This window comes from Anarhichas minor, unplaced genomic scaffold (assembly GCF_050575085.1).
Source record: "Anarhichas minor isolate MPS153535 unplaced genomic scaffold, ASM5057508v1 ptg000014l, whole genome shotgun sequence".
In the NCBI taxonomy this organism is placed as follows: domain Eukaryota; kingdom Metazoa; phylum Chordata; class Actinopteri; order Perciformes; family Anarhichadidae; genus Anarhichas; species Anarhichas minor.
This window is the reverse complement of record NW_027466460.1, coordinates 8,137,319-8,162,917: the sequence shown is the minus strand read 5'-3', so window position 1 is coordinate 8,162,917 and position 25,599 is coordinate 8,137,319. Positions and strand designations below refer to the sequence as shown.

Here is a 25,599-nt window from a genome sequence, read left to right as displayed (position 1 = left end):
GTCCTTTATCCCAGCCATACACCATTTGTCAATGTGCTGGCATTCTGTTTAACTGCTGTACTTCAGGAAAGACAACTATGGTTCTGCTATAAAACAATGAAACGCTTCTTTTATATCGGCAAGTGTTTGCTGGGATTTTGGGAGACACAGGAAGTGGGCTGTACGCTGAAGTCCAAAAAGAATAGAAAATACCAAACATGGTTGTTGAAAGCAAAAGCACAATGGGAGATTGAGAGCTTGGGTTTAAAAGTGGCAGATAATGTATATGCTGGTTTCAAAAGAATATAGATTTCTCCTGCTGAGTGGCTAGATGTTTAGTTTCCTATTTCCAGACAGAAATAATGGCAGTTGTGATTTCCCTTGCTCGCTGGGCTATCGGACAAACACTAGAATAATCACAACGATCACAAAGCAGTACAATTGCCCAGTGTCTTCTAAATAACATATAATCTTCTGTGACTCTCAAGCCACGTCTGTAAAAATCAGTTTCTTCTAGTGCACAATGGAAAAGAAGTTAGAGGTGGCCCGTTGTTGTGACAAGTCAACTCTTGAGGTTGCCATGGCTAGGCCCTACAGCAACTTTTGCACAGATTCTCCCCAGGGGCACTGACAGGTCCCATACATCATCATGGGATGGGCCCTCTCCGAGTACAGTGCTGTGTCTGTGCTGAGCGATAAGGGACTGAGAGACCGGAGGGAGTGAGCCTCCCTCTTGTAACTGCCTGGGAACACGGTGATGACAGCAAAGACATCGAATTAATTATAATTTACTGTCCTGTAAAAATAAATTAAGAAAAAACTAAATAGGAAAGCAATAAAGAAACTCGTGCCAAGCGAAATAATGCCATGTCATCTTTTAACGATTTAGATTTCTGATACATCCAAATTACAGAAGGAGCCAGTTGCACCAGCTCTTCATAAAGTCAAATCTGTCACATAATGTCATCTGAATCAATGACGTAGCGTCACATGACATAATGTCATCATTAAAAAATAACTAAGTTTCTGGTTTCACACAGTACGCCTGTGTAAACCCTGTGTTTGTTTGACCCAATCTACAACCCCTCCCTCCATTAGAGGACTCTCACGCACTTACTACTACATCTGTTGCTCTCAGCATCTAATGATTATACTGGAGTTAGATGAAAGCCTGCTACGTCTCAGACATTGCTAAAGGGCGTCTTGTGCACTGGTTTCAAGACGCCGAGGGCTACTTTCCAAGCGTCGTATATTTGATACGGGTATTTGACACCCTTGTGAGTGAGACGAAAGTAACATCAAAATTAAAATTAAAAATGAACTTACATACCTCAAATTACAAAATGTTAGGCCACTTCATTTTTGTAACTTTTGTACTAAGTAAGCATAATTAGACATTTCTCACTCTGAAATGTAATTTTTTCTTTATGTATGTACAAATAAATAAAACAAAGTCATACCTCCATTTACAAAGGGCTAGAAGTTAAATCATATATAATGTTTGCAACCCTAAAGCTGTAACTTTCGGAAGTTACGTTATGTTGTGATGCTACAGTGACTTCCTGTTTACATGCTATAGTAGCGCTACATTTGTTTCCAAGCAAGAAATTCACACATCACTTGGCGAGCTAGAAGTTATGAAGAACTTAGAAAGGACTTCATGCATAAACTTGATCGTGGATTGAACAGCTAGTGCAACCCGATCCAGGTGTGTCTCTGCTTCTTAATGTGTTACTCATTCGTCTGAATCTCTTCTGGCTTCTAAGTTTGCTGGGTCGTGATGATTGCGGTATTTCACCTTTCACTGAGTCTTTGCACTCTCTGGCATGTGAAACTATAACTTTTAAACTAAATGCCTCGTCCATTATAACTTCTGTTGATGCAGTGGCATTTTAATTAGGAATCAATTAGCGGAGATAAAGAATTGTTTCATTGTGTTGTAACGGAACATAAGTTCATTGAAATAAGTCGTGACCCATGAAGGCATCTTTCGATGTGCATGTGAACCTCAAACACAATCCTTGTAAAAACGGTTGCTGTAATTCAGTATTCTGTTTCGGATATTTTGCAGTGTGCAAATAAATAAATGCAACAGAGGGATTAAATCACATGTAAAAGCATACCTTATGAGTCAGGGTCTCTTGGAACCTTTTACTGTAAAAACAGAAAAAAACAGAATATATTTAGACATTAAAGTGTAGTGATTGAATTGTTGTGGTAAAGTGTGTCATCATGTGTTTACTCTTTCAGCTCTAAGACCCCCTTTCTTTCCAGGAAAAATCTATTTTTACAAACAAACTAAAAACATATAACCAAATCGAAGGCTCAACAACACACAAACAGCATGCATTATCTCTAAAAACAAACCGCTTTCTCTCTGGGGAACAAGGACTCATAAAACAGCAGGGCTTTTGCTCTGACATGGGAACAGAGTCGGTTTGTTTGTGATGGTTAAATGTTGCAGCTGATTAAAAGTCAACATGAAGAGGGTCAGGGGTTAGGGGCCAGTCAGGTCACATGGAGAGAAGTCTTAAGTTGAACTCAAACTGTTAGGGCCTTAATGAAATGGGCAGTTAACTTTCACAGCTCATAAAAAAACCTGTGAACTGCCTGGAATGTCGACACCTGCAGAATATCCGCATGAGTACCTGGAACATGACCTGAGGGGAAAACACTAAAAGTAGCAAGATGAAGATTGACAGAGTCAGGTGTGTTGGCCCATCACTGCACGACTTCCCTCCAGAAACACAGCTCCTTGTTGTCCATTACAGCTGCAAGGTCTTTTTTTTTTCCGTCATTCTTTAATATTTTACGAGGGGTGAAGTGTCAAGTTTGGAAAAGTGAGGAGAGGAAAAACTAGGTATGTGAAAACTCTTAAATATTTATAATCGTAAACTGAGGGTCCTCCCCAGGGTCCCTTAAAACAGAAACATAGTAACAGTACACAGTTTATCCACTGCTCTACATCGCTGTGCTGTTATGTCAAAGTCCTGGAAGCCATAGCAAAAATATCTACGCTTAATGCTGCATTACTAGTTGTGGTGAAATGAACCTTAACATCATCACTGACAGCAACACTGAGATCAAAAAGATAGAATATGGCGCTCTTGTTCTTGTGGTACACGTTAGTTCTGAGTGAACAATGTCACTGTTGCTTTTTGCTTTTCCGCTGCCGTTCTGCAGACTTATGGCACTGATCAACTTTTCACTCATGTTCCACTGTCATGTACTCCGTCTCACAGACATATAGTGACTTTTACTGACACATACCACTGCTAATTATGACTAGTTTATTATACCCATTCTGCGTGCGACTTATAAATGGCTTCTCATTTCTATTTCACTGACCATGCGACCGGTGCCGTTTCTGAATTGTATCTCATGTGGCTGCTGTGTTCGCTGGGTCATTGCGCTCTGGTCCAGGCATGTGAAACTATAACTTTTAAACTAATTGAGATTACGTAGGTAACTCAAGTGAACATGATGTGAGCAGTGACTGCACTGACACCTGCTCACTGGATTGAAAAGAACTGATTGACAAAAACCATTTCGCTGTTTGCTCAGCATTTTTGATGGTCAGCGACTACATCAGAAAAAGAAATCAGTCGACACAATGCACTGTGTGATTTTGACCCAGACCGGAACAGACTTGGCCCAAGTCGGTCCCATCAGTCTCAATGCCAAAATCCTAATCAGCACAGCAGTCACAGTGGGTATCTCCACTTCAACTTGCTAGTGATCACAGTCTTTCAGCAGTCCTACACAACTTTTTCATTTTTGTAGCTTCCATGTTCCAGAGTGGTTTTAACAGCATACTACCGTGTAATGATTCTGAAGCCATTACAGAGCCGTTAGTCAACAGAGCGCTGCTATAGCAACAGGATCAACACCATTTAAGTATAGCCTCTCACTTCCTCTTCTCTGCTGCCATTTGCTTCTTCCGTCTCTGTTAAAACAGCATCACGAGAACTGAAAATTAAGTGAATTGTCTGTAACACTGCGTATGATAAAGTCATTTAAATAAAAAAAGAGTAGCATTTCATGTCTGTACCTCCAACTGAATTTTTCTATCACTCTCTAATATTCTAGACAGCACCAGCACAGCAAACCCTCTATCCTGCCGCTGATAGAACGGGGGGCTAAGATTGAAAAGGTGAGAGATGGACCTGGCTGTGAAGACACTGATGTGACACTGCTGCCTTGTACTGTCAGTGGTGATGATAAGAGACAGGAGGTGAACAAAAAGTAGTGACAAGAGATATAGATTGTGTGTGTGTGTGTGTGTGTGTGTGTGTGTGTGTGTGTGTGTGTGTTGTGAAAATAAGTGTGCAAATGATGGAGAGCTAGAGGCTCAAAAGAGAAAATGGAGAAAAAAAAAAAAAAATCACAAAGAGAGAATGGGAGTGAAGCAGCAGTGGTAGCAACATGGTCAGAAACCCTGAGAGGTGACATGGGACTGAGGTGCTGTGAGCAGCCACAAACCTTTTGGGGAAGGTGAACTTGATTGCGTTTTGGATGAAGCCGTAGCAACATGGACTGATGACAAAGTCGGCTTCGGCCTGGATGCAATGCTCCATCACCATGTCTGTTGCAACGCCACATGCATGGAGGGCAACCTGAAGTGAAACAGACAACAACAAAAACAAATGCACGTTAAAAAAAAAGATTTCTTGAAAACCTTTTTTTGTCTAACGGCAAGACAAGAAGTGAGAGCGCTTGAGAGCGTACACTCAATCCCATTGATTACTTCATAATGACTGCTGCTTTTAAATACATCGGTGCTCTCAAAGGGTGAACACTCGGGGAGTTAGAGCAAACTAAATGTGTTGGTGCTTTAGGAGTGGAGGCACAAATGCATCAGGATTCCCATTGAGTGGGTAAACACCTAGCTATACATTAGTAATGGTGTGGTGATATATCGGAAGGGTGGAAAGACCAAATATTATAGCATGTCTGCATTCCAGAATGCAAAAATAGATTATGATTTATAAAAAGGAAATGAGTTTAATATCCAAAGTACAGTGGTTAAGTAGATGATTTCCTCTCAGGCGTACATTAGCGAAATAGATTCTCTGGTAATGGTCCACATAAAATGCATTATCAACGGTCTGATGTGACAATAGCTACTTGGGCACACTGACATTAACCCTGTCCAACTCGAGCAGCCACCCCAAACTTCTATTCTTGTCTTACAAGAAGTTGTCTCTTGGCGTCTGGGAGTCGAAATCTACTGCACGTTGCCTTGACAGCAGTGCCACAGAGACTCGGTCAGGACAGGGCTGAGCCAAGTTTGGCAGCAACTACAAAAGATTAGAGAAGATACCCTCTAGACTCTCTAAACATGGCCAAACCCACTCGTGAACTCACTGAAATGTATGGGTGGGGGTACATTTCTCAGAGGTGCTTAAGCACTCCCTGGAAGTTGGACAGCTGCAGCAATCCTTCACAGCTCACAACTACACAAGAAATGTACATGTGAGTTCACAAACCGCACTAGGAAACTAGTCTTCTTCAGTCCACTTCACAAAGATGCGGACTGATTTAAAGAGGAATTTATACAAGGACTGCGCATATAAAATAAAGACCAGAAACTCAGAAAATGAACATCAACTACCTGCATGGCCTTGCATCTATTAGACACCTAATTGTCTAACCTGCATTTATTCATGACATCAGGAAAAGGCCTAGCTTATGTTCTTTCAACAGCATGTTTCAGACTGCTGATTAGGAGAAGGAGACTATATCAGAGATTGCATGATATTACATCCTACACATCTAAAGAAAAAATAATTAACAAAGTAACACCGTCACTCTTTTCCAGCTACTTAATGTTGCACATTAGTCATGCTGTGGTAAATCCTAATTACTTTTCATAACCTCTAGCCTTGATTTAACACAAACACAAAGCCACTCATCCAAAATAAACTTAAATAAAACACATTCTGATATGTTCTGATAATTCATTATGCATTTGCAATTCTTGATCAACAACGCATCCTTCCTTTATCAATGGCTAAGACTTTCTTTTGTCTTTGTCTGTTTAAGCATTATTAATAAAGTCATGTCCCAGCCCAATATGTAACGTGGGATACTAATTAAAAATGGAGGAAAATAAATACAAGGCTGATTTAAACCATTCGATAAACATAAAGTATTTCATGCATTTGATAAGGAAGAATAAATCATAAATCAATATGCAACAACCAAAAGGACAAAGGGCCATTTATAAAACTGTGTTCTTTGATTAATCAGTCTTTTGGGGGAGAGGAAAAGCTGTTTTTTTGGATCTGTATCTTCCTCTCAATGATCACATCACAGAAATAATGAGGCTTCATTATTCACACTTATTCAAGTAATTACATCCCTCTCCTATCCTATCAGACAGAACAAGTTCCTGCAATAACGCCGACTAAAACTCTTCTTAATCAACACCACACTCTTCTGCAGCAGTGCAATACTGTCATAGAGAGGTGTGATGAGGCAGTTTTCAATAGCTTTCTCTTTGCCGCATTGGAGTTATAAATGTGCAGTTCATTAAGATATCACTCTTAATAATACCTAGCGATTCAAGTAAAACAGGTCCATCATCAATAAGAATTTGATATCAGCAGAACTTCCAAAAATGTTGAGTTTCTGGTATGTGAGCCTTGTTTTGTGTAGTTTTCCTCCCAAAGGTGGCTGATACGATATTGCATTTGACTGGAGATGAACAGACACAATCTTATGTGTCCAAAAAATAAAACAAAACAAAACATAGAACCCTTAAATGACTAATTGATCACTTCTATTTTAACTTAATATGTCTTTCTTCCTAACATACAACAAGCAAACTCAGGCAGTTGTTGCACAAAAAATTTGTAATTTTCTTTGATATTTTTTTATAACTAACGTAGGCCTAATTTTCTTAAGTTTTAATAATTTCCTCAGATAGATTGATTCATTATTATGATTTGTACAATGTGATTTTTGTAGAATTGCATAGGTCGTAACACAGAGTGCTATGAGAGTGAGCCCTGAAGCAACGCCACCTCTGCTGCACAGAGCCCTGTTCGCTTGTTTATTCAAAGGCTAACTAGTAAATGTGTCGCACGTTCAACCTGCACCAACATCGACACTGCGCGTCCTCGAGTCCCCAGCAATACAGCCACCGAGTGTGAAGTAGATCGGAAGAACGGTTCTTGAGATATGCGAAGGACCCACATAGTGAACACGCATACAGAGAGTCTTCGCTTCATAGTTAACTTAGATACATATGGCTTAAAGTAATAACGGCAAGTACACTTTTCTTCACACAAACGGAGAAGTCTACCGCAGGAATGAATTGGAAACAATCAGACCCTAAAGCAGAACCAGTAACGGATGAAGTCAAATCTAAATCAACTTCAAGCTCCACAACTTTTCCTGCCTTCAAAGGTGTGTTCACTGTTATTTGAGAAGAGAAAGAATACAAACTATATACACTGTATGCAGAGGCTACGAGTCGAACACCGGTGTTATGCTACTGAAGACAGGAAGAGCAGACACTGTCTAAGAATAGGGACACCTCAACTTAATTAGTCTGATTAAATGAGCGGGACTAAAAATGGGACCATGTATAATACATAACCGGATTAAAAACCAGTGTGATGGGTGGCTCCTTCAGGTGAGAACATCTGTGTCATGCAGGAAGAAGCTTAGTCAAAGCAACAGCTGAGGCCGTATCGAAGTTGAGCTACGAATCTCAAGCGGTGCAGAAAAGTACAAACGTATGCACCTGCTTCATACATACATTTTACTGTTCATTGAAAATCCATGTGTCTGCGTGTAAACTCTCTGACTAGGCTACAAAAAAAATAAAAAATAACACCCACATAATGTAGAGAAGAATAATCTATGCTGTTTGTTTCTTGCCAAGTGGAACGGGTCTCAGTGGAGTGACGATGCTGGAACAATAGCTTCTAATTACAGCAGGTTCATATATAATCCTATTTGTCCCAAAGAGAGTCAAAGTGAGGCTACTAGAACAGCTGGCTTTTCTAAAACTGGGCTATGACACACGGCTGGAAGATGTTTGGGGGAAGACACTGACCTGAGACACGCAAACAATCAAGAGTGATGATGGTAAAGATTCTCTTGGAGAGCAAAATGTCCCCTTGTTTGGAAACAGGGATTCAGAGACTCTTCATTTGGTGGGATGAACGTTGTTTTTAAATCCCAAAGACCTGGTTTTGCCTGACACAGCCAGATTCAAACAGCCAATAAACAACCACAGTTAAGAACCCATTTGATCTAAATTGATAGTAATTATCTGTTTGAAAAGTCAAGAGCTCTGCAGATGAAAGTGGGTGTTTTCCGCTTGCAGCAGGAGAGTGCTACCCAATGCTGATTCTAGATTGTTTCAGCCCCATTAAACATAGAGATTGAAAGCTAGTAAAATATTTATTCTGTTGTTGCAGGTATAAGCTGTGCCGAATTAAACACATTTACTAAGTTGGCTCTTTAAGCTTAAAGAACACAAACTGCAGTCTTGGCAGATATATTGGTGTAAAAAAAAAAAAGTGTGTGATGAATTAAGAAGTAAAAAGGTGACACGGCCAAGTTGACTGCATAAAACTTGAAATGGCTGACAAACCCTTTTTCTACTTTTATTACAAACACCAAAGATTACACCTCCTTTTTCGAAAGAGACTCCTTCAACCTCGTCAAGTCATGAGAGCATAACTCTTCATAAAGATCTTGGCAAAACTGATTTTGAAAGCAAACCAAAGGGACAGTAGTAGTAAGCAAGAACAAAGAAAGACAAGCCTCACTGAAGAGATCCCTGGACTCTGACATTAGCTTTGCCCTTTATTTTCCGGGTAAAACTACCTTTTTGGCTTTCCAATAATCAGAGAGGAGATGGTGACATACACTGCTTGACTGAAGTGCAGGCCACTAAAAGGGTTCTGATTAAAAGCTCCTCTTCAGGAAATGAAAAGCCAACTTAGCTGCGTTGATAAAGAAATAACAGCACGATGGCATTTTCACCTTCTGGAAAAAGGATGAGGGAGGGACATGTCTCTCCATGGGATGTGTGGTGGGGCTTCTCCAAAATATAAAAAATGTATTAAGATTAAAAAAGTCAACGTTCAGGCACCTCGCAGTACAGTTGTGAATGTGAATGTGACAGAGTAGGAAGAAAATCAAAATGTGTTTACTTTTCTGTTTCAGTGCGTCATCGGAAATGAGAAGCACTGAGTTATTGTCTTGGTTATCATGACTGACATTTTAAGGAAAAGGTAATGTTGCATGTCATGAAAGCCAAATTATGAGAACTGTTTTGACAGCAATGCTTTCAAGCAGCATGCTTGAAAAATTAAAGCGATACGGAGCTGGATGATTACTCTGTTGATAAGGCTGTTGCAGAATTTCAATGCAGCAAAATAAATCAATGTCATGGACTTCTTGATGTAAACACATTGTGTTTGCTTTGTAGCTCAATACGATGATTGTTATGACTAGGGCTGACCCTTCTTAGTCGATTAGTCGACTGATTGGTGGTTTAGGTCTTAGTCGACTAAGATTTATTTGATCGTTTAGTCGTATTCTACGGTTTTGTCACGCTATATGAAGAAGCTTATGAACACATCTCTGGTAAACACAAGATTTTAAATGTGTTTGTGTTTTAAATATCTGTAGATTAAATCAACTAATCGAATAGTAAGAAAAAAAACATTAGGCGACCAAGACGTTCTTTGGTGGAGGACAGCCCTAAATGCAACAGCGGGACAACAGTAGCTTCACTATTTTTCTTCTTGATTCTTTTGTTCCTAGAAGAGCTAATTTTACAAAATCTAAATGGCAAGAGCTACTTGTTGTACATCGGCAATAGCAGACATCATTTCTGTTTTACTGTAATGGTCCTTTAACGTTTCAGCTGCAGCAGTCATTGCCTTTATTACAATCCCAAAAAAATGTGAAGGATTTTGTACATCGTTAGGATGTGTGCCACGAAACCACTCACAAACGATTAGCGAGCTACTAGTAGCTAGCAAGCTACTTGTTGGAGACGTCTACTTCAGAGTTTGCAAACCAAGTGTCACTGCTCATCACATGCTCCCTGTGTCAGAACACACTTTCACTGATCTGTTGAAAAGCTATTGTGAAAGTGTGAAAGGAAATTAAATTTGCTAAAAATGTGGAAACAGCAAAACCAGATTGTGATTAAAGTTTTACAATAAATAATTCTATCGAAATACAGTAAACTAAATCAGTGCTACTGTGGCTGCTATTTCATCCAAATTAGAATAGGATAAAACAGTGCAGTAAATGATATTGTGACTACTTAATAATTGTATTTGAACTATGGTTTGATTTGAATGATTTTACCATCACAAACAACTGTTACATCGCATTTGCTTGCAATACTTTCGCAAAGTCATTTCGAAATGATTGTCTAAAGAATCTATAGGTCATCATACGAATGGAGTAAAATTGATATAGTGTTGTATAATGTTACACGTTACACTTACCCCAATGTGAAACGGTCCGGTGAAGTAGTCCAAATTAGCCTGAATGAAGCCGATGTTTTTCAGACCGAGCTGAGCGCCACGACTCTGAGCCCTGACCAACGACTCTTCTTTGTTCTCTATGAGGATGACCTTAAATAAAATAAAATAAAAACACAGCAGCATATGATTGAAAATGTTTTAAATGACCTGGAATGAGCTATAATACAGTTTAAATGTGTGTCAACATTAAGCAATGTTCAAAAAGACTGAGATCTACGCAGAGGAAAAAAAACGATATATTTTATTTAGCTTTCAAAATTAACAAAAAACACGGCCTCATTAAAGTGACAGACAGATGACATCATAGGAGGAGAAAAAGCAAAATAGTCAGACAAAACATAACATGACTAAACTATGTTATATGATGATTGTAGGGATGCATTTAATGATTGATAATCATCATTTATTAATAATAGATGAATTGGTTTATCTGCAGATATCTTCATTTATATCTTCATCATTAAAAAAAGAATGACAAATGGCTGTTAAAAGTTACCAAAGTAAAGTCTTCAAAATGCTCATGTTGTCGGAGCAACAAAATGTAATGACACGACACACACACACACACACACACACACACACTTGCACAAATACACACGTTACCTGGCAATCTGGGAGTGTGTGAGCCAGAACAATCCCGACATGGCCCTGAGAGAAAGAAAGAGAAAGCATGCATCAACGGGGCTACAGTGGAGTTATGATTAGTGCTACCCTTTCCAACAAAGTATTGACCCTTATGTCACGCAGCGCTACCGCTCTGAGCATTTTCATTTAAATGCAATTACCATTCCGTCTGTGTACACCCTCCAACAACAAAAGTCATTTAAAGAGGCAAGAACAGCACCAGGGAATACGAGCACTAGTTCCTAATGGAGCGGCAGCCCGATGTGATGATAAATATGCATGCGATGCGATGCTTGACCGATGGATGAATGCGGTTACCGTTCCGCTGCAGAAATCCACGATGGTGTGTCCGGGCCTGGCTAGCTCCATAACCATGGCAACCAAGTTGTTCAGCTGTTGCCTCTTCCGGACTGAGCGGATATTTGACATTTTCCCTGCAAAAGAGCCCAAGTAGAAAGCAACGAAAACTATTAAACATGAAGGAGTTTGGTTATGATTATAAAAATCTATTTTTGCAGCTAGGTTGGTTCCAGTCAATAAACAAAACCCCCAAAAAAAGAAAATCCCACCATAAATGTATTACTTTGTCGGCTTTTCTCTGTTGTCAGAGAGTCAACAGTCCTCTCCCCACAACTGCTCACATTTTGATTTACAACCAGCCATCTCAGGTAATGGTTATAGTACACAGATGATGTTTCCAGCCTATTGCCAACTAGGGAGAGCAGACAATCTTTCAACTTAATCAAAAGCAAGCCTTCGAGCCAAAAAGTGTCCTCCTTGTTTGTGGCAGAACTTTCTGCCGCTGTGAGAGCAGTATGAACCCCATTAACTCAAAGCACATTTCCGTCTCCTGCATCTTCATTACCCGTCTGCTAGCACGCCACGTCGGCAGTGAGCCGTCGACACGCTGTGCCTGTGCCGTCTCTGGTCCATAAATCTAGAGTGATGAGTGTTTCATTTGCCCCACAGTCACACCCTCGTATCCACAACAGAGAAAAATATTATTCCCTCACGTTCCTGCTCACACTGCTTTGTATACGGCAACAGGGGAGGGTAGAGAGAGCGGGACTTTTCATTCCACCGACGAGTACATTTCATAGCGTCGTTATTTAGGCTGTTATTGAGCTGATCCCAGTTGTGGGGAGAGCACAATGAAGACATTGAGGGATGAATTTAAATACAGAAAAACAGCAGGGATGTCATTGACAAGATTCTGTTCTCCATTTGGATGAGTAGCTCACATGGGAGCAGGCACTGCTATGTATCTGCAGCTCCAGAGGGGCTTCGGCATAGAGGCCTTTTGATGCATCTTAACACAATTGCAATATAGAGTGGGCAGAAATGAAAATAGAATCAAAGATGTGGTTTAGTGTGGACCAATGGAATAACCTAACAATGTAACACGTGCAGATCAACACGTTAAACCTGCAATGATTGGATTTTCTTTTCTTTTTTTGCATTTGGGGGCTGTAACACTTTGCCATATATCAACTTTATCTTATCAAATTGATATTGCAATCAAACAGACGTGAAGCAACATGAGGGTTAATTTGAATTGGTGATACTTAGCAGGTCTATTTGCTGAAAACAGCTGTCTGCTGCGGATGAAAACGACGCTATGAGAGCTGTGAGAGTCTGAATCAGTAAATCAGAGTCCGCTTTATTGGCCAGGTAAGGAGCACACACACGAGGAATCGGATTCTGTTTCTTTTGTTTCAACAGCTAAACAACAAGGACGACAAAGCTGAACATGAGTAAACATAAACATTTATATATTATGAAGAGATTGTGTGTGTATGCAACATGTCCACACACACACAAAGCATATAATGTCTATTAGTTTCTATACATTTCTGTAAAACTAGTGCAAATTGCAAATATTCTGGAAAAACAACTGAATGATTTGTAAATTATGTTGAGTTTAGTTTGTTTACTTTGAAGATGTGGGCTTGATATTCAAAACAATGAGCTGAAAGACGCTGTACAGCTTCACAGAGCTGAGGGGAACTCCAGAGTTGAGTGATAACTATTTGTGGATACTTTCACATACAAGTAGTCATGTGATCCATTGCTAATACAAAACAATTGATAATAGCCATTTGTTTAGCCCAAAACCTTGAATTTACAGGGTTTTGTCAAATATCCATATTTTTTAAACCATCCCTGCAAACTTTGATTTGTTGTCGTCGTAGCTGTGAGCTACAGTGAAAGCACGTGTTTGAGGCCACACAAAGGATCTGCAGTGTTTAAAAGGCAGTAAGTGTATCCGGCACTTTCCCAGAGCTGGTCATATGGTGCAGAGTGCAGAGCTACAAGGGATTGAAGTCAGTTACACAAGTTGGAACAAAACTAAACTGAAGTGCAATAGGTGTAGACAGTATTCTTTTTAAAAAGAAAACTTTTTCATTGATCCTGATGCATTTCTAGTGAAACAAGACCTTTGATGAAAGGTCACCAGGTGTGAAACCCGTCAGCTACATAGGACTGAGTGGGTGGCAGCAGCAGAGCTAACTACATGCCAGTCCACCTCTCCCTGTGTTTCTAATTTCATTTCTTTATGTGGTTTCAGGGAAAAGAATAATAGAGCTCTTAAAAGTTCACGCCCTGGGTTGCCTTTATTGCATCTAATAGACTCAATTTCAGATGAAAATCATAATGTATCAAACAGAGTAGAGGTGTGAAAAGAAGAACAAGAGTGAAAAGGCACTGTAGAGATTACTGAACAGATCCATATAGGCTTAACAAAACCAATTACATATTTTATTATGTCTTGAAATGTTCTTGAATTTCAAATGTTAACCAATAAAACAAAGTGGATCTTCCTGCAATATAATTCACTTAAAGTTTTATAGCAGACACCTAAGAGAAAAAAAAGACATAAAATGTGTTACTTATTCTCTTAAAATTCTTTATTTCTCCTTTGAGTCCTCAAATAAAAGTATCAGTATTTTTGAATTACACCCTAACATGAAAACAAATATTGAATTCTGGAAATTCTAGGCTATACGTCACATAACTAAAAGAGGGGTAATATGGATGCTTACTTCATTCACATCTCAATTTCTACTGCTGTAGGAATCATATTAAGTTCCAGACTAGATGTATCCGTTGACCCTGCCCGCTGCCTCACAGGTAATGAGCCCATAAGGTATTGCTCAAACATCGCTTCTTTGCTAAGAGGGTCACACAGACACGACGCGCAGACAAGCAGCTCCCCTATGGGCTTCATGAAACTTCATAATCAGTCGTCTCTCAGGAGGATCTCTGCATTGACTTTCAACACACTGAACAGAATGCCGATAGTGGATGACTGTGAAAAACGCTATATCATGTTCAATGACGAGGTTTCTGAATGTTCAAAATGTCTGCATTTTTTCCACCACACTTGTTACTTGGGTTGTTCCCAAATCTTAACTAATAAACTCCTTTCAGGAACTGCTCTCACGACCCATAGGGCACTAAGTGGTCGGACTACCACACGCCTGGATAAACTCACTGAAGGTTTTATGACATCGCCGTTCTCCTTTTATGAGCATCTCCATCCCTGAGGAGCAGAGAGGACACAGGGACACATCTGAGTCCGAGTCTTGATGCAAAACAACATGTACCTGAATGTACGGTTGAGCTTATAGTTGGATCCTTGTATTTACTTATATTTTGAATCTACCTCAGCGTAACCAAATTCACTTTACTCTTTTAACTGTTTTTTTTTTTTTGCATTTGTTCTAATCTTGTTCTGTAGTCATACAAAACTCATCATACATTACTGCCTTATTATAGTGTGTCTTTATACATTAATTGTGCCAGCTTGACATTTACCACAGTGAAAATAGGTGAGTTCATATATAATTAGTTACATCCATGATAATCACTGTTTGGTACTGTTCTGCAGCTGAGATAGGCAAGCTGTCAAATATAGAAGAATTAAATAGACTACGCAGTTGACTAGTATTAATTCTGCAAAATAAGGTTAAATTAAATAAGAAGAGAGTGTTAGAATGGGAGTGGTTAGCTGCTCCCGCCATACACTGCACCCCCCATCTCAAGAAGATAAAGCAAGAAGACGTCGGAGGACACCGCTCTTCTCTCTTCTACTTCGACTCTGGACTTTGACGCTGATCCCCCACCCCCCCCTCCCCATCAGGCCCGGGAGGTGGGGGAAGCGGGCAGTTCTGTCCTTCTGCAGGCTCAAAGACCCACTGCGAGCCGACACATCTACACAAGCTGAGGGGACCTCCGGCTGACCTGAGAAGAAAGAAGCTTGTTTCTAAAATACCACAAATATTTGATAAGTTTGAATCCTGCAGGCCAGATCTCTCCCTCGCGGCTCTGACGGTTCTACCTCTTCTCTGGCCTTGTGTTCCTGACCCGTCGACTACAGCCATCCCGTGCCGTCTAATGTGCCATGCAGCTCTGACCTGCGATGCACCAACGTGCTGAAGATTTGTTCCAGCAGCTATTGAGAAAAATAAACTGGCAAAGATAACACAACGACCCCCGCAGCTACAAAGGGGGGGGTGATAAGATGATTCAGCATCCTGCTGAGAAGGAGAGAGGTATGGAGATGAGGATACCAGAGAAAGCCGAACTGCCAAAGAGCGAGAGATGGAAGAATGCGATTCTAACAAACTACTATTATCCAACAAGATGCAGCGATGTCCACTTAAGAACAGCCGCCACTCCAAACAGCTTAACCTCCCATCTGCCCGTCACAACCGTCAGGTGAAAACAACACAGCTTCCAGATGTAAATGAGTTTGATGTTTCTAGGCTGTATACATTTAAGTCAGATCATAAAATAATCTTGGATAGAAATATTCATAAAACAGATCCATAAGCTTTAGACCGAAAGATCTAAATTAAATTAAAATTAAAACGAGTATAAAATTGCTTCAAACTCTCCACTGCTGAACGCTGCAAACATTTTTTTGAGCTAAATTTAATATATAAACGTAAAACGATGAATTTAATTGACAGACATCAATTAAAGATATGAGTCACTGATTCTACCTGGTGACATGCAATGCTTTTTCATTATATTGTTGCATCATCGTTATTCATTGTATTCTTCATCATATTCTTTATTTATTCTATTCATTTATTTATTTTCTGTTTAGTAGTTTAGTTATGTAGTTAGTCTAATTAATATTTAATTCATAAAAAAGTTTTATAAATAATAGTTTTGCCTATTTTTCAAAAATTGGTTGGTGTCCTAAATTTAATCTAAAGTTAAATTCTCTAACTTGTATTAATGATGTCTTATGAGTACATCATTCTTTTTATACTAATTTATGGGTTTATGATTCATAATTGAGTTAATAATCGTTACATATTTTGATATGAATTCATTATTATTTATTAAAACTGCTACCAGCAATAACTACAATAATGTTAAGTTAAAGCAAAACACTCTATATCTATATATGGCAAATAGACTGTTACATTTAGACAGCTAAAACACACATTTTACACACACTAAATACTAACATTTAGCAAGTATAATGTTTATCATGTTCACCATCTTAGTTCAGCTTGTTAGACTGCCAACATTTGCTATAACAACTAAACACAAGTACGAGATAAAAAGTCATTAAAGATCATTAAAGTCTTTAGTCCTCTGGAAAGCAGAAGCCATGAATGTTTGGCTCAAATTGTGTTTTATGCAGTTGACGTTTCGGCCCTCAGGCCTTTTTCCAGATCAACAATTATAGTACGACACAGGAAGTCCCGCCAATGTCAAACTAATTTGATTCGCTGAAGGCCTTTTGATTGTTTTTTCTCCCCTCAATGGTGGAGCATGAATATCTAATCACCATCAGATGGGTTTTTAGGGTGTGGCCTATACAACACATCAGTGCCTGTGACTACCTACGATTGTTGATCTTAAAGAAGGCCTGAGGGTCAAAATGTTATCTTGATAAAAAATAAAAGCACATGGTGGCAGAGTGTGTAGCACTCGTTTCTATCTTTCAAGTCTACTTCTAGTGACCAGCTCCTCACTACTCCCCTTGGTGTACGTTACTTTTATAGTATTTTTAACAGAATTGTGTGCCAATCCATCAGGAAAAAAACACTTTGAATGACTCTACCATGACTCATGCTATTTAAAGAGCGTGCCTGGGCCACCAGGCGCTCACGGCACCATGTTGGCTCCCCCGGATCTAGTAGTTGTTGAGGAATTCAAGCAAAACCCAAAAGGTAATCCTGCTGGTGGCACTACGGGAAGGGCCATCAGTGGCTTGTGAGGGACTGTGTGTATGTGAACCTTCACTGTGGTCCTCTGCAGGTAGCCCTGTCAACCTTCAAGCACGAAATAAATTCAATGCAGCTGTCACAGTTATCAATGTCCCAGTATTAGTCGCCAAGGCAGGGGAGTTATTTGTCAATGCAGGACATCAGGCCACCAGGCCATTTGATTGAAGGATGGTCTCCCTATCCCTGAGGTGGACAAGCTACGGTTTAAAAAATATGGCGTGAGCATATTTCTAATAAATTGCATTGTACGTACATTGAACTTCCTAGTTTAAACACTAGATTCAACTACATTTTGTGAAATTATTTTCTTGGAACAGAAAACGCTATTTTACCGCTTCTGATGGTTCTGTTTGTTACATCTAAATATTCGACCTAGAGAATTTACATTTGACATTTAAATTTGCATCGGAATCTTTGAAGAAGAATGAACAGAAAACAATATAGGAATTTGGTAATTTACAGATAAACACACATACTTGTGTTATAATAGTTAAACTGTTGTGTATTGCTGTGTAGTTATCTAGATGGCACATGGAGTTTCCTGGTCTAGAAACATTTTCCTGCAGTGTAACTGGCTGAAAACTACACATTCACTATTGTTTGGCTTGTGACTCCTAATATTTATTTTGTACATGGCCCACAATCAAAAAAGTTTGGCCATCCCATCAAAATAAGCAAAATAATGACATGAGGCCAATGTTGCCAGCTTAACAATAAGCTGTTACGTGTCATCTACCATTAGCCTCAATGACAATAAACACCACAACTGCATCGAAATGAAGCTCAAAAGACTGAAATGTAACGGAACAAACATCAACATCCCAGCTCCAACTCGCCGCAAGAGAAAAACAATCACAGACCATGTAATTCACAAAGAGCTCAGAAGGAGAGAGGCCTATCTGCACAGGGATTTCTTTTTCCCCCCTGACATTTTGTCTCATGCGTCCCAACTGGGTTTACAGTCTGCCAGCCGCTTTATAAACCGACGCAGCAATCACAAGTGTGGCAGAAACTACCTGCAACTGTCATCCACGTAGCCCAAATGATCCAGTAGCAAGACAAGTTGCTGACAGGTGGACAGCTAGCTCAACTCTCCTTCTGTCATTACTCACATCACACTGTACAAGACTGAGGAGGAGCTACAATGTTTCAGCAATTAGTCAGACATTATCTTTTTTTTGCATCAAGCCAAGAATACATAAAAATGCTAATAATCATGCATAAATTACCACTGAGAGGGTAAACAACTGAGACAACAAGTCAAGTCAAACGTCTGAGACCATGTTACAGGAGATGAAGGACTACAAAAAGGTGGATTCACTTGTCTTTTCAATGCAACGTTTCTGATCGGATGCCCCAGATCAGAACTCAGCTGTGTGTTTCCATGCGTGTGTCCACAGTTGACACATTTTCTCCTCTCTTCCCTTTGCTCTCGCTTGGGAGAGGAACTCCCGTGTAGGGGGGGGAGGAGGATGTGATATCCTATGTTTGATAAATTGTCTGGATTTTGCACACATGCACACCCATTCACACACTGATGGCAGGGGCCCATCAGGACTAAGTAACATTCACACCCTGCAGGAACAGCCTGCAGGAGCAATTTGGGGTTCAGTGTCTTGCCCAAGGACACATCGAGATGGACTAGCGGAGCTGGGGATCGAACTGCCGATCCTCTGATTGAAGGACGACCCTGCTCTACCACTGAGCCCCAATGCTGTGGATAAAGACATTTAGTTTCCTATAAATTCTTCGTTATTTTTGCTGCTTACTCTTCCACCCTGTAATATTACCAGCAAAATCAGGAAATATTGAGTTTTCATCAGCAGTAACTTTACACGACTTAAGCAGCTCGTCTCAGCTGTGCTTCAGTCGTGGTTTTCCCTCATCTTGCCTTTGCTCTCGCTCAGGAGAGGAACTCATGTTAAGAGCTATGTTTGATAAATTGACTGGATTTTGCCAACATGCTTTCCACACCTCACTGAGATATGAACTCAATGCGACCCAGGCCACCTCGGCATGTGGTCTAGCTGATCGGATCTCAATGCGAGCAAGATCCAATCTCGGAGCAGACAGTTAATGCGTCCTGGCATGATTGAGTGACAAAAGTCGCATTGACAAGACAAGTGTAAGCAGGGCCAACGACTCTTTTCAAACTGAAACTTGGCATCATGGAATATAATCCTCCGTTTGTATTAGACAGACAATTACAGTGGAACGTACTGGCAAAGAAGATGCAATATTTGGCCAACAGTTATTGAATAGTAAAATGTTGTTTTCTTGCAACAAGCAAAACCAAAAATCCACCAGCGTGTCAAGATTCTTTTACTTGTTTCCAATCCAAATTTCAGTTTTCTTGTTTCATTTGAAGACACTCATTTCCGAACAAAATCAAATACTTTTTTTGCAGTGAACACGGAAGTAGAGACTAGGTTTTAACACAATATAATTACAATATTCTGTGGCTATTTATATTTGCCTGCAGCGGAAAGAGATTTACGTATTTCCATCGAACATATCAGCCAACCAAAATTCTAGCTTTCCTTTGCAGTTCCTCCATCTTATGTTTCCTTCACCTCCTCTGTTAGCATGTTAAGTCGGTTGTCATCTGGGGCTCAGGAGTTTTCTCCTGAAAGATTTTTGAGTTTAATCTCCTTCCACAGTCCAAAAGCAGAACAATCTGATGTTGTTGGGTGTTTATGAACAGGGGCGCGGGCATCACCCCATCAGGAATAATTACTGGCACAAAGCCAGATGTGACAGAACCAGTAATCAGAATCAGAATCAGAACCGTTTATTGCCAAGGAAGTTTGCACCTACAAGGAATTTGTCGTGGCGGGTGGCGCGTAACATTTAACAATAAACAACTATTGATATAGGAGTCTTGGTATCAAAAAAATGAGTTTTCCTGAGCTCTCCCCTTTTCTCCTGATGCTGCAGAAGTGCCCAGAGTCTTATCAAGCAGGTCCATCACACAGATTAGAATGTAAACACATTGCTGTGGTACAGGGGGCCTCTGTTGGGTCTCTGCAGGATCCGACAGCCAACATATTCCAGAGGATATGCTGGTTTAAACAGCAAACACAAGGAGGACTGGTCTAAGATTCTACTTTAGATTATGTTGTTAAATTTATGACTTGGAGTTGATCATTTGGATTTCATGTTTGTTTCGAGAATTGATTGCCGACTCATAGTTATTGGCATACTGGTCCAAATATAAGGGAAAATTGTTTTCAGGAAATTACATTTGAAAGAGTGGGGGTGGAATTATATTTGAGGACAAACTTATTACGCGTTCACAACAGTACACGGCTTCTTTGAACAGAGAAAGTAGCAGCTCTTATACAATGGTAGAGACGAGAAAGCTTCCACATCTCTGTCTAAGCTGTGAACACCAGACTTACGCAGACCCAAAAGTGTCCAGCAACCTATAGGAGTTATCTGTCGGCTCATGTTACGCATTTTGCAGTCAAGGAGGAAACAGATTCCTGGATGTAAATCATCTCCAGACGTGTTTACCACAGAAATGTCCCAGACAGAGTCATCTGTCAACCACCAGGAAGTACGATGTCGCAGGGTGTCATGTTAGAAGATGGCGAGCCTGATAAGACGGTCTTAAATCAACTGGTGTTGCAGAGAAATTTTATACATTGATGTGTGAGTTGTTAATGACTATGAAGCACAAATTAGGATTGCCACTTTTATTTATTTTCAAAAAGTCTTTATCCACAGCAGGTGTTGCAAACTGGTAAAATTACAATCATCTCGATTCAGGCTGATATGGAATACTGCTTTGAGTTTTCCATAATATGTATAAATAGAAAACAGTTTGGGGCAGCTGTACATGTAGAATATTAATACATTTTATGACATAATATTGACAGTCAGAATCTATTTAGTAGCTAGTATTTTAGTATGAATAAGACTCTGGTTCATCCTTTGATGTGGCGATCAGAAGAAGTCAAGTCTAATGATTTTTTAATGAGCTCATATTTTATTTTACACCTTACAGCCAATTTAACGAAAACAAATTAGCGAAAGCGCAGGTCAATAAATCAAGAAGAAACTTTGAGAAGGGTCACTAGTGGGAAAGGAGACGTGTGCATCTGAAGTAAGCAAGATTTCTTTGAAGACTAAAGCATTCAGTTTCATACACAATCAGGCCGTATCCAAGCACTCATGAAAGCACAGGGGCACGCTATGTACATGTACATGAGTGGAGAAACAGGAAGGTGTGGTGGATCATTATCTTCTCAGCCTGACTTCTGCAGCTCATCTAATCATCTCATGTTTGGATGCCTGCATCCTGATCAAGTAGTCATGAATGTACCAGTGTGTCAGTTCACAAAAGGATAAGTTTGTTTGTCCTTTCGAGGATCAAAAACAATGTTTGCTCATCATGGCTGCTGTTCAGAACAATGCAGCTTCTCATAAAATCAAGTGCAAGGGCGGTGTGGGAGCTCTTAGCAGGACTGAAGAGATTAAAAGTAAAGCTTACTGGCTTTAAAAGTCAACCTGTTAACACCTGACTCCTGCAGCAGCACAGTGTTTTTGTGACCGCTGAATTAGATGTTGAATGCATACGTTGACTACGGTATGTGAATTTGCCATGCGCCAAATTAAAGGCTGACTAATACAACCGCAACTCCTGTTGAACTGCCTGGTGTGAGAGAGCATGCTTTATTTCCTTTAAGTGGCTGGAAGAGTGTAAAATGCTGTTCCCTAAGTGCTGTTAACTGCACACACGGGCTCTGCAGGAGTAAACTGAGCAAACAAATAAAGAGCGAAGGAGTGCCCCTTACCACTGGATAAACAAACTGCCTGGAGCACAGTAACAAAGGTATAATGGATTACGAAAATATTGACAAATGCAAATGCAAGGAAAACTAAAGGCTTAAAAACATGGCACTGTCTTAGAAGAACCTTACTTCATCAAATTGTGACTTTCCCTATGAAAAAATCTCTCAAGGTTCCTTTAATTTAAAAAAATAAAAGCATTTCTACAATGTATGACCCTGATAATCAGTTAACTCTTTAAACGCGGCAACATTACAACATTAAAAGTCGAATTACACACTTGTGCTTGCTTCCTTACTTACAGTCAGTAAATACACAGTGGTCCTTTTAAGTGGAACATATTTCAAAAGTATTCTTTGAATACCTTCGAAACAACACAAAATGGGCCAATGAGCTGTGACTGAATGTTTAATGTTTTCCATCAATTCATTGGAGTTTGTTGGTGTGTGCACTTGGCTACTCGATGTGAAAGTACGAAAGGAGAAACAGTTTTCTCTCAAATGAAATTATCTCTTCAGTGCTGGATTTGCATTGCATGACATTCATTTTTGTAGAGGGGCGCAAATTGATTTAGTACAGTTCCAAAGAGTTTAAGGCACCTAAACTCTTTGGAACATATATTTGTATGTGACAAGGTTCTGGCACGCGTTCCTGCTTTTAGGAATGGCTGCAATATCTTGCTGGCAGTGTTTTAGTTCTACCTTGGCATTGACTACTGCTGGCATCTCGCAATGTCGTTGCCATAATTTGAAATGGCTTGTTGGCACTTGAGAGTGTCTGCACTGGCGCAGAGAAGTTTGCGTTTGACAACACGTTCATCATGAAAAACTGCGGACCGAAGCATGAGGAAATGAACTTTCTGCAGAATGTTGACCTTAATTAATGACAGGAGAGAAATCTAAATTCACAGTCCTTTTCTGGCAGTGTAAATATTCGGAGGAACATTCCTGAAGGCTGCAACACCACACAAGATATCTGCAATTGTGCTGTGAAGTATTTAGAAAGGTTTGAGGCTGCACAGCCAAACACAGAGCAGCAACTAAATATAATCTTGTTGAGTAGGCTTGAAGTAGAAAAAAACAAAAAAAACATTCACAATTCTCAAAGCTCCAATTGTTGGCAAAAAAAAAAAAAAGTCTGCTTACACAGCAGCAGTTGCTGAAATTTTTCAATGTGTTTGCGTAAGACTGTGATGACAAGAAAAACGAAAGCTAATGAAGACGAACACAAGAGGAAAAAACCTCTCAGTCCACATCCTTCAACAGCTTTGGAATGTCTGTCAAAACATGAGCAGACGTAGCTGTAGGCGAGAGCTCTGCATAATCACGGAACTCCCATGGTCCCACTTACAGGTCAGAGCACATACCTAATTTGTCTGCACGGTTTTGTTGCAAAACGGGAATACAACCAAACAGAGACATCCGTTTTGCGGGTCCAAGTACATCCAAGTACGACCTTGACACGTGTGCAGAGCGTCACATCAACACGCTTCGCACTTTTAGATACACTATCACAGTGAAAATCTGAATCAATGCTGGTATGGTTACAATTATTTGTCAAACTATTTATTAGTCAATTAAAAGAAAATTCTATAAATGTCAATTTTGATGATGAATTCATGTCAGCTGGTAACAATGTCTTAAATTCAAAGATTTGCTAATTTGTTATATTTCGTGCCAGTGTTGATTTAATCCATTGAGATTTGTATAATGCTTGTCAATCAAAAGAACAACTTTCAGCTTTGGATAGACACAAATTGATGAATAAATCAAAAATGAAAATGCCAGCAAACCTAACGCTTTATTTCCCGATCCCATAGTTTGCTATAATTTCCCTTAAAGGAACTGATATTAAAATTCATAAGATTCCTGGAACGAACGATGTAATCTGATACTGAGCACAGAAGATAGTGTTTGGTTTTGCAGTACACTTAATACATTCATTCAATTTAGTTGTTAATTTCCTGTTCTTTCAAAGATTTGTTTCTGGACATCAACAAAAGACTGTCTATTTACCCCATAATTACTATGAATCAATGTAGTTGTTATCAGGAAATAAAGACTAATGTCAACAGATTATTAGAAGACATTCTTTGGACAGACCCATAAAAAGAAGTATTACCCTTAAGCCAATAATACGGTATGTGTTGTAACATGTCAAAGTGTCTAAATGGAGACCCTCGGCCTTTTCACATCGTTTCACTTCACTGGACTTGTCAAAACAACCGAAAACAAGCACAACAGAGAGCCTCTCCAACCCTTCCATTCAACACGATGGTTTCCCTTATCACAGAGTATTTATTGTGAACTATAGTGACATATCTGGAATATAAATGTTTTCAACTGAAAAGATGCTTTTAAAAGGTGGCTTAAGAGACCTCAATGACAAATGATAACTCAGATATTTCAATTAATTTGAACATTTATCAAGATAATATTGCATGTTTTGGCCAAAACAATCACAAAACGAGATGTTCATAATGGCGTGTGAATGTTGTGTGAATGCTGGATAGTCCTGATGGGCAGGTGGCACCTTGCATGGAAGCCCCTGCCATCATGAATGGGTGTCAATGGGTGAATGATGACATGTACCGTATTTTCCGCACTATAAGGCGCACTTAAAAGCCTTTAATTTTCTCAAAAAACGACAGTGCGCCTTGTAATCCGGAGCGCCTTATATATGGATCAATTGGTTAATTGGTTGATCCATACTGGTTGTACACGGCGCTCTGTCAAAATGTTTCAGTACGACTGGTAAACTACAAAGCCGCACCGCGGTAAACACCGGTACTGTGCTTACTCCTAGTCCAACACCACTTGTGTGTATAAAGACCCCAAAATGGCACCTTTCAAGAGACACGCTTACGACGCTATTCTATTCTATGCGCCTTATAATCCGGTGCGCCCTATATATAAAAACAGTTCTAAAATAGGCCATTCATTGAAGGTGCGCCTTATAATCCGGTGCGCTTTATAGTGCGGAAAATACGGTAGTGTTAAAGCGCTTTGATTGGAAGACTATTGGAAGGATATTGTTGCGGTGCGAGTCTCTGGCTGGGTTTGGAAAAAAGATCTCTGAAGTAAGTATGGCACGCAAACTTCCGGGTATGAACAGAAAAAAATTTAAAGAAAGTAATTGATGCATTGTCATTTGCTTACCTCGCGATTCTGCAAGTACAATATTTTTAAGCACAACAGAATAATCAAATCATCAAATCAATTATTTTGAACTGATGCACAACTGTAATTAATAAGAAGGAGCAGAATGTTCTGTTATGGTCTACCCTCTTCTTCAGCACTAAGTTCAATGTATACAAAATACTTAAAACAACAGTATGAATGAAATACATGTATTCTAAAAAAGAAAGTGTACAAAATGCTTAATTCCAGCTGTTGTGTCTCCTGAAAACCGCCCCCCAC

The 25,599-nt window shown here is 39.6% G+C and overlaps 1 protein-coding gene across 2 annotated transcripts in view; it reads right to left on the bottom strand.

Moving 5' to 3' along the window:
* gstcd (glutathione S-transferase, C-terminal domain containing) overlaps positions 1 to 25,599 on the bottom strand; it is a 50,114-nt gene that overhangs the window by 4,372 nt on the left and 20,143 nt on the right. For both annotated transcript variants that reach the window (XM_076091318.1, XM_076091319.1), the window contains exons 6-10: positions 11,451 to 11,566; positions 11,112 to 11,156; positions 10,470 to 10,598; positions 4,462 to 4,595; positions 2,103 to 2,133 (exon numbers count right to left, since the gene is read on the bottom strand). In XM_076091318.1, the coding sequence (XP_075947433.1) occupies positions 2,103 to 2,133; positions 4,462 to 4,595; positions 10,470 to 10,598; positions 11,112 to 11,156; positions 11,451 to 11,566 (455 nt within the window). The remainder of the gene's footprint in view (positions 1 to 2,102; positions 2,134 to 4,461; positions 4,596 to 10,469; positions 10,599 to 11,111; positions 11,157 to 11,450; positions 11,567 to 25,599) is intronic.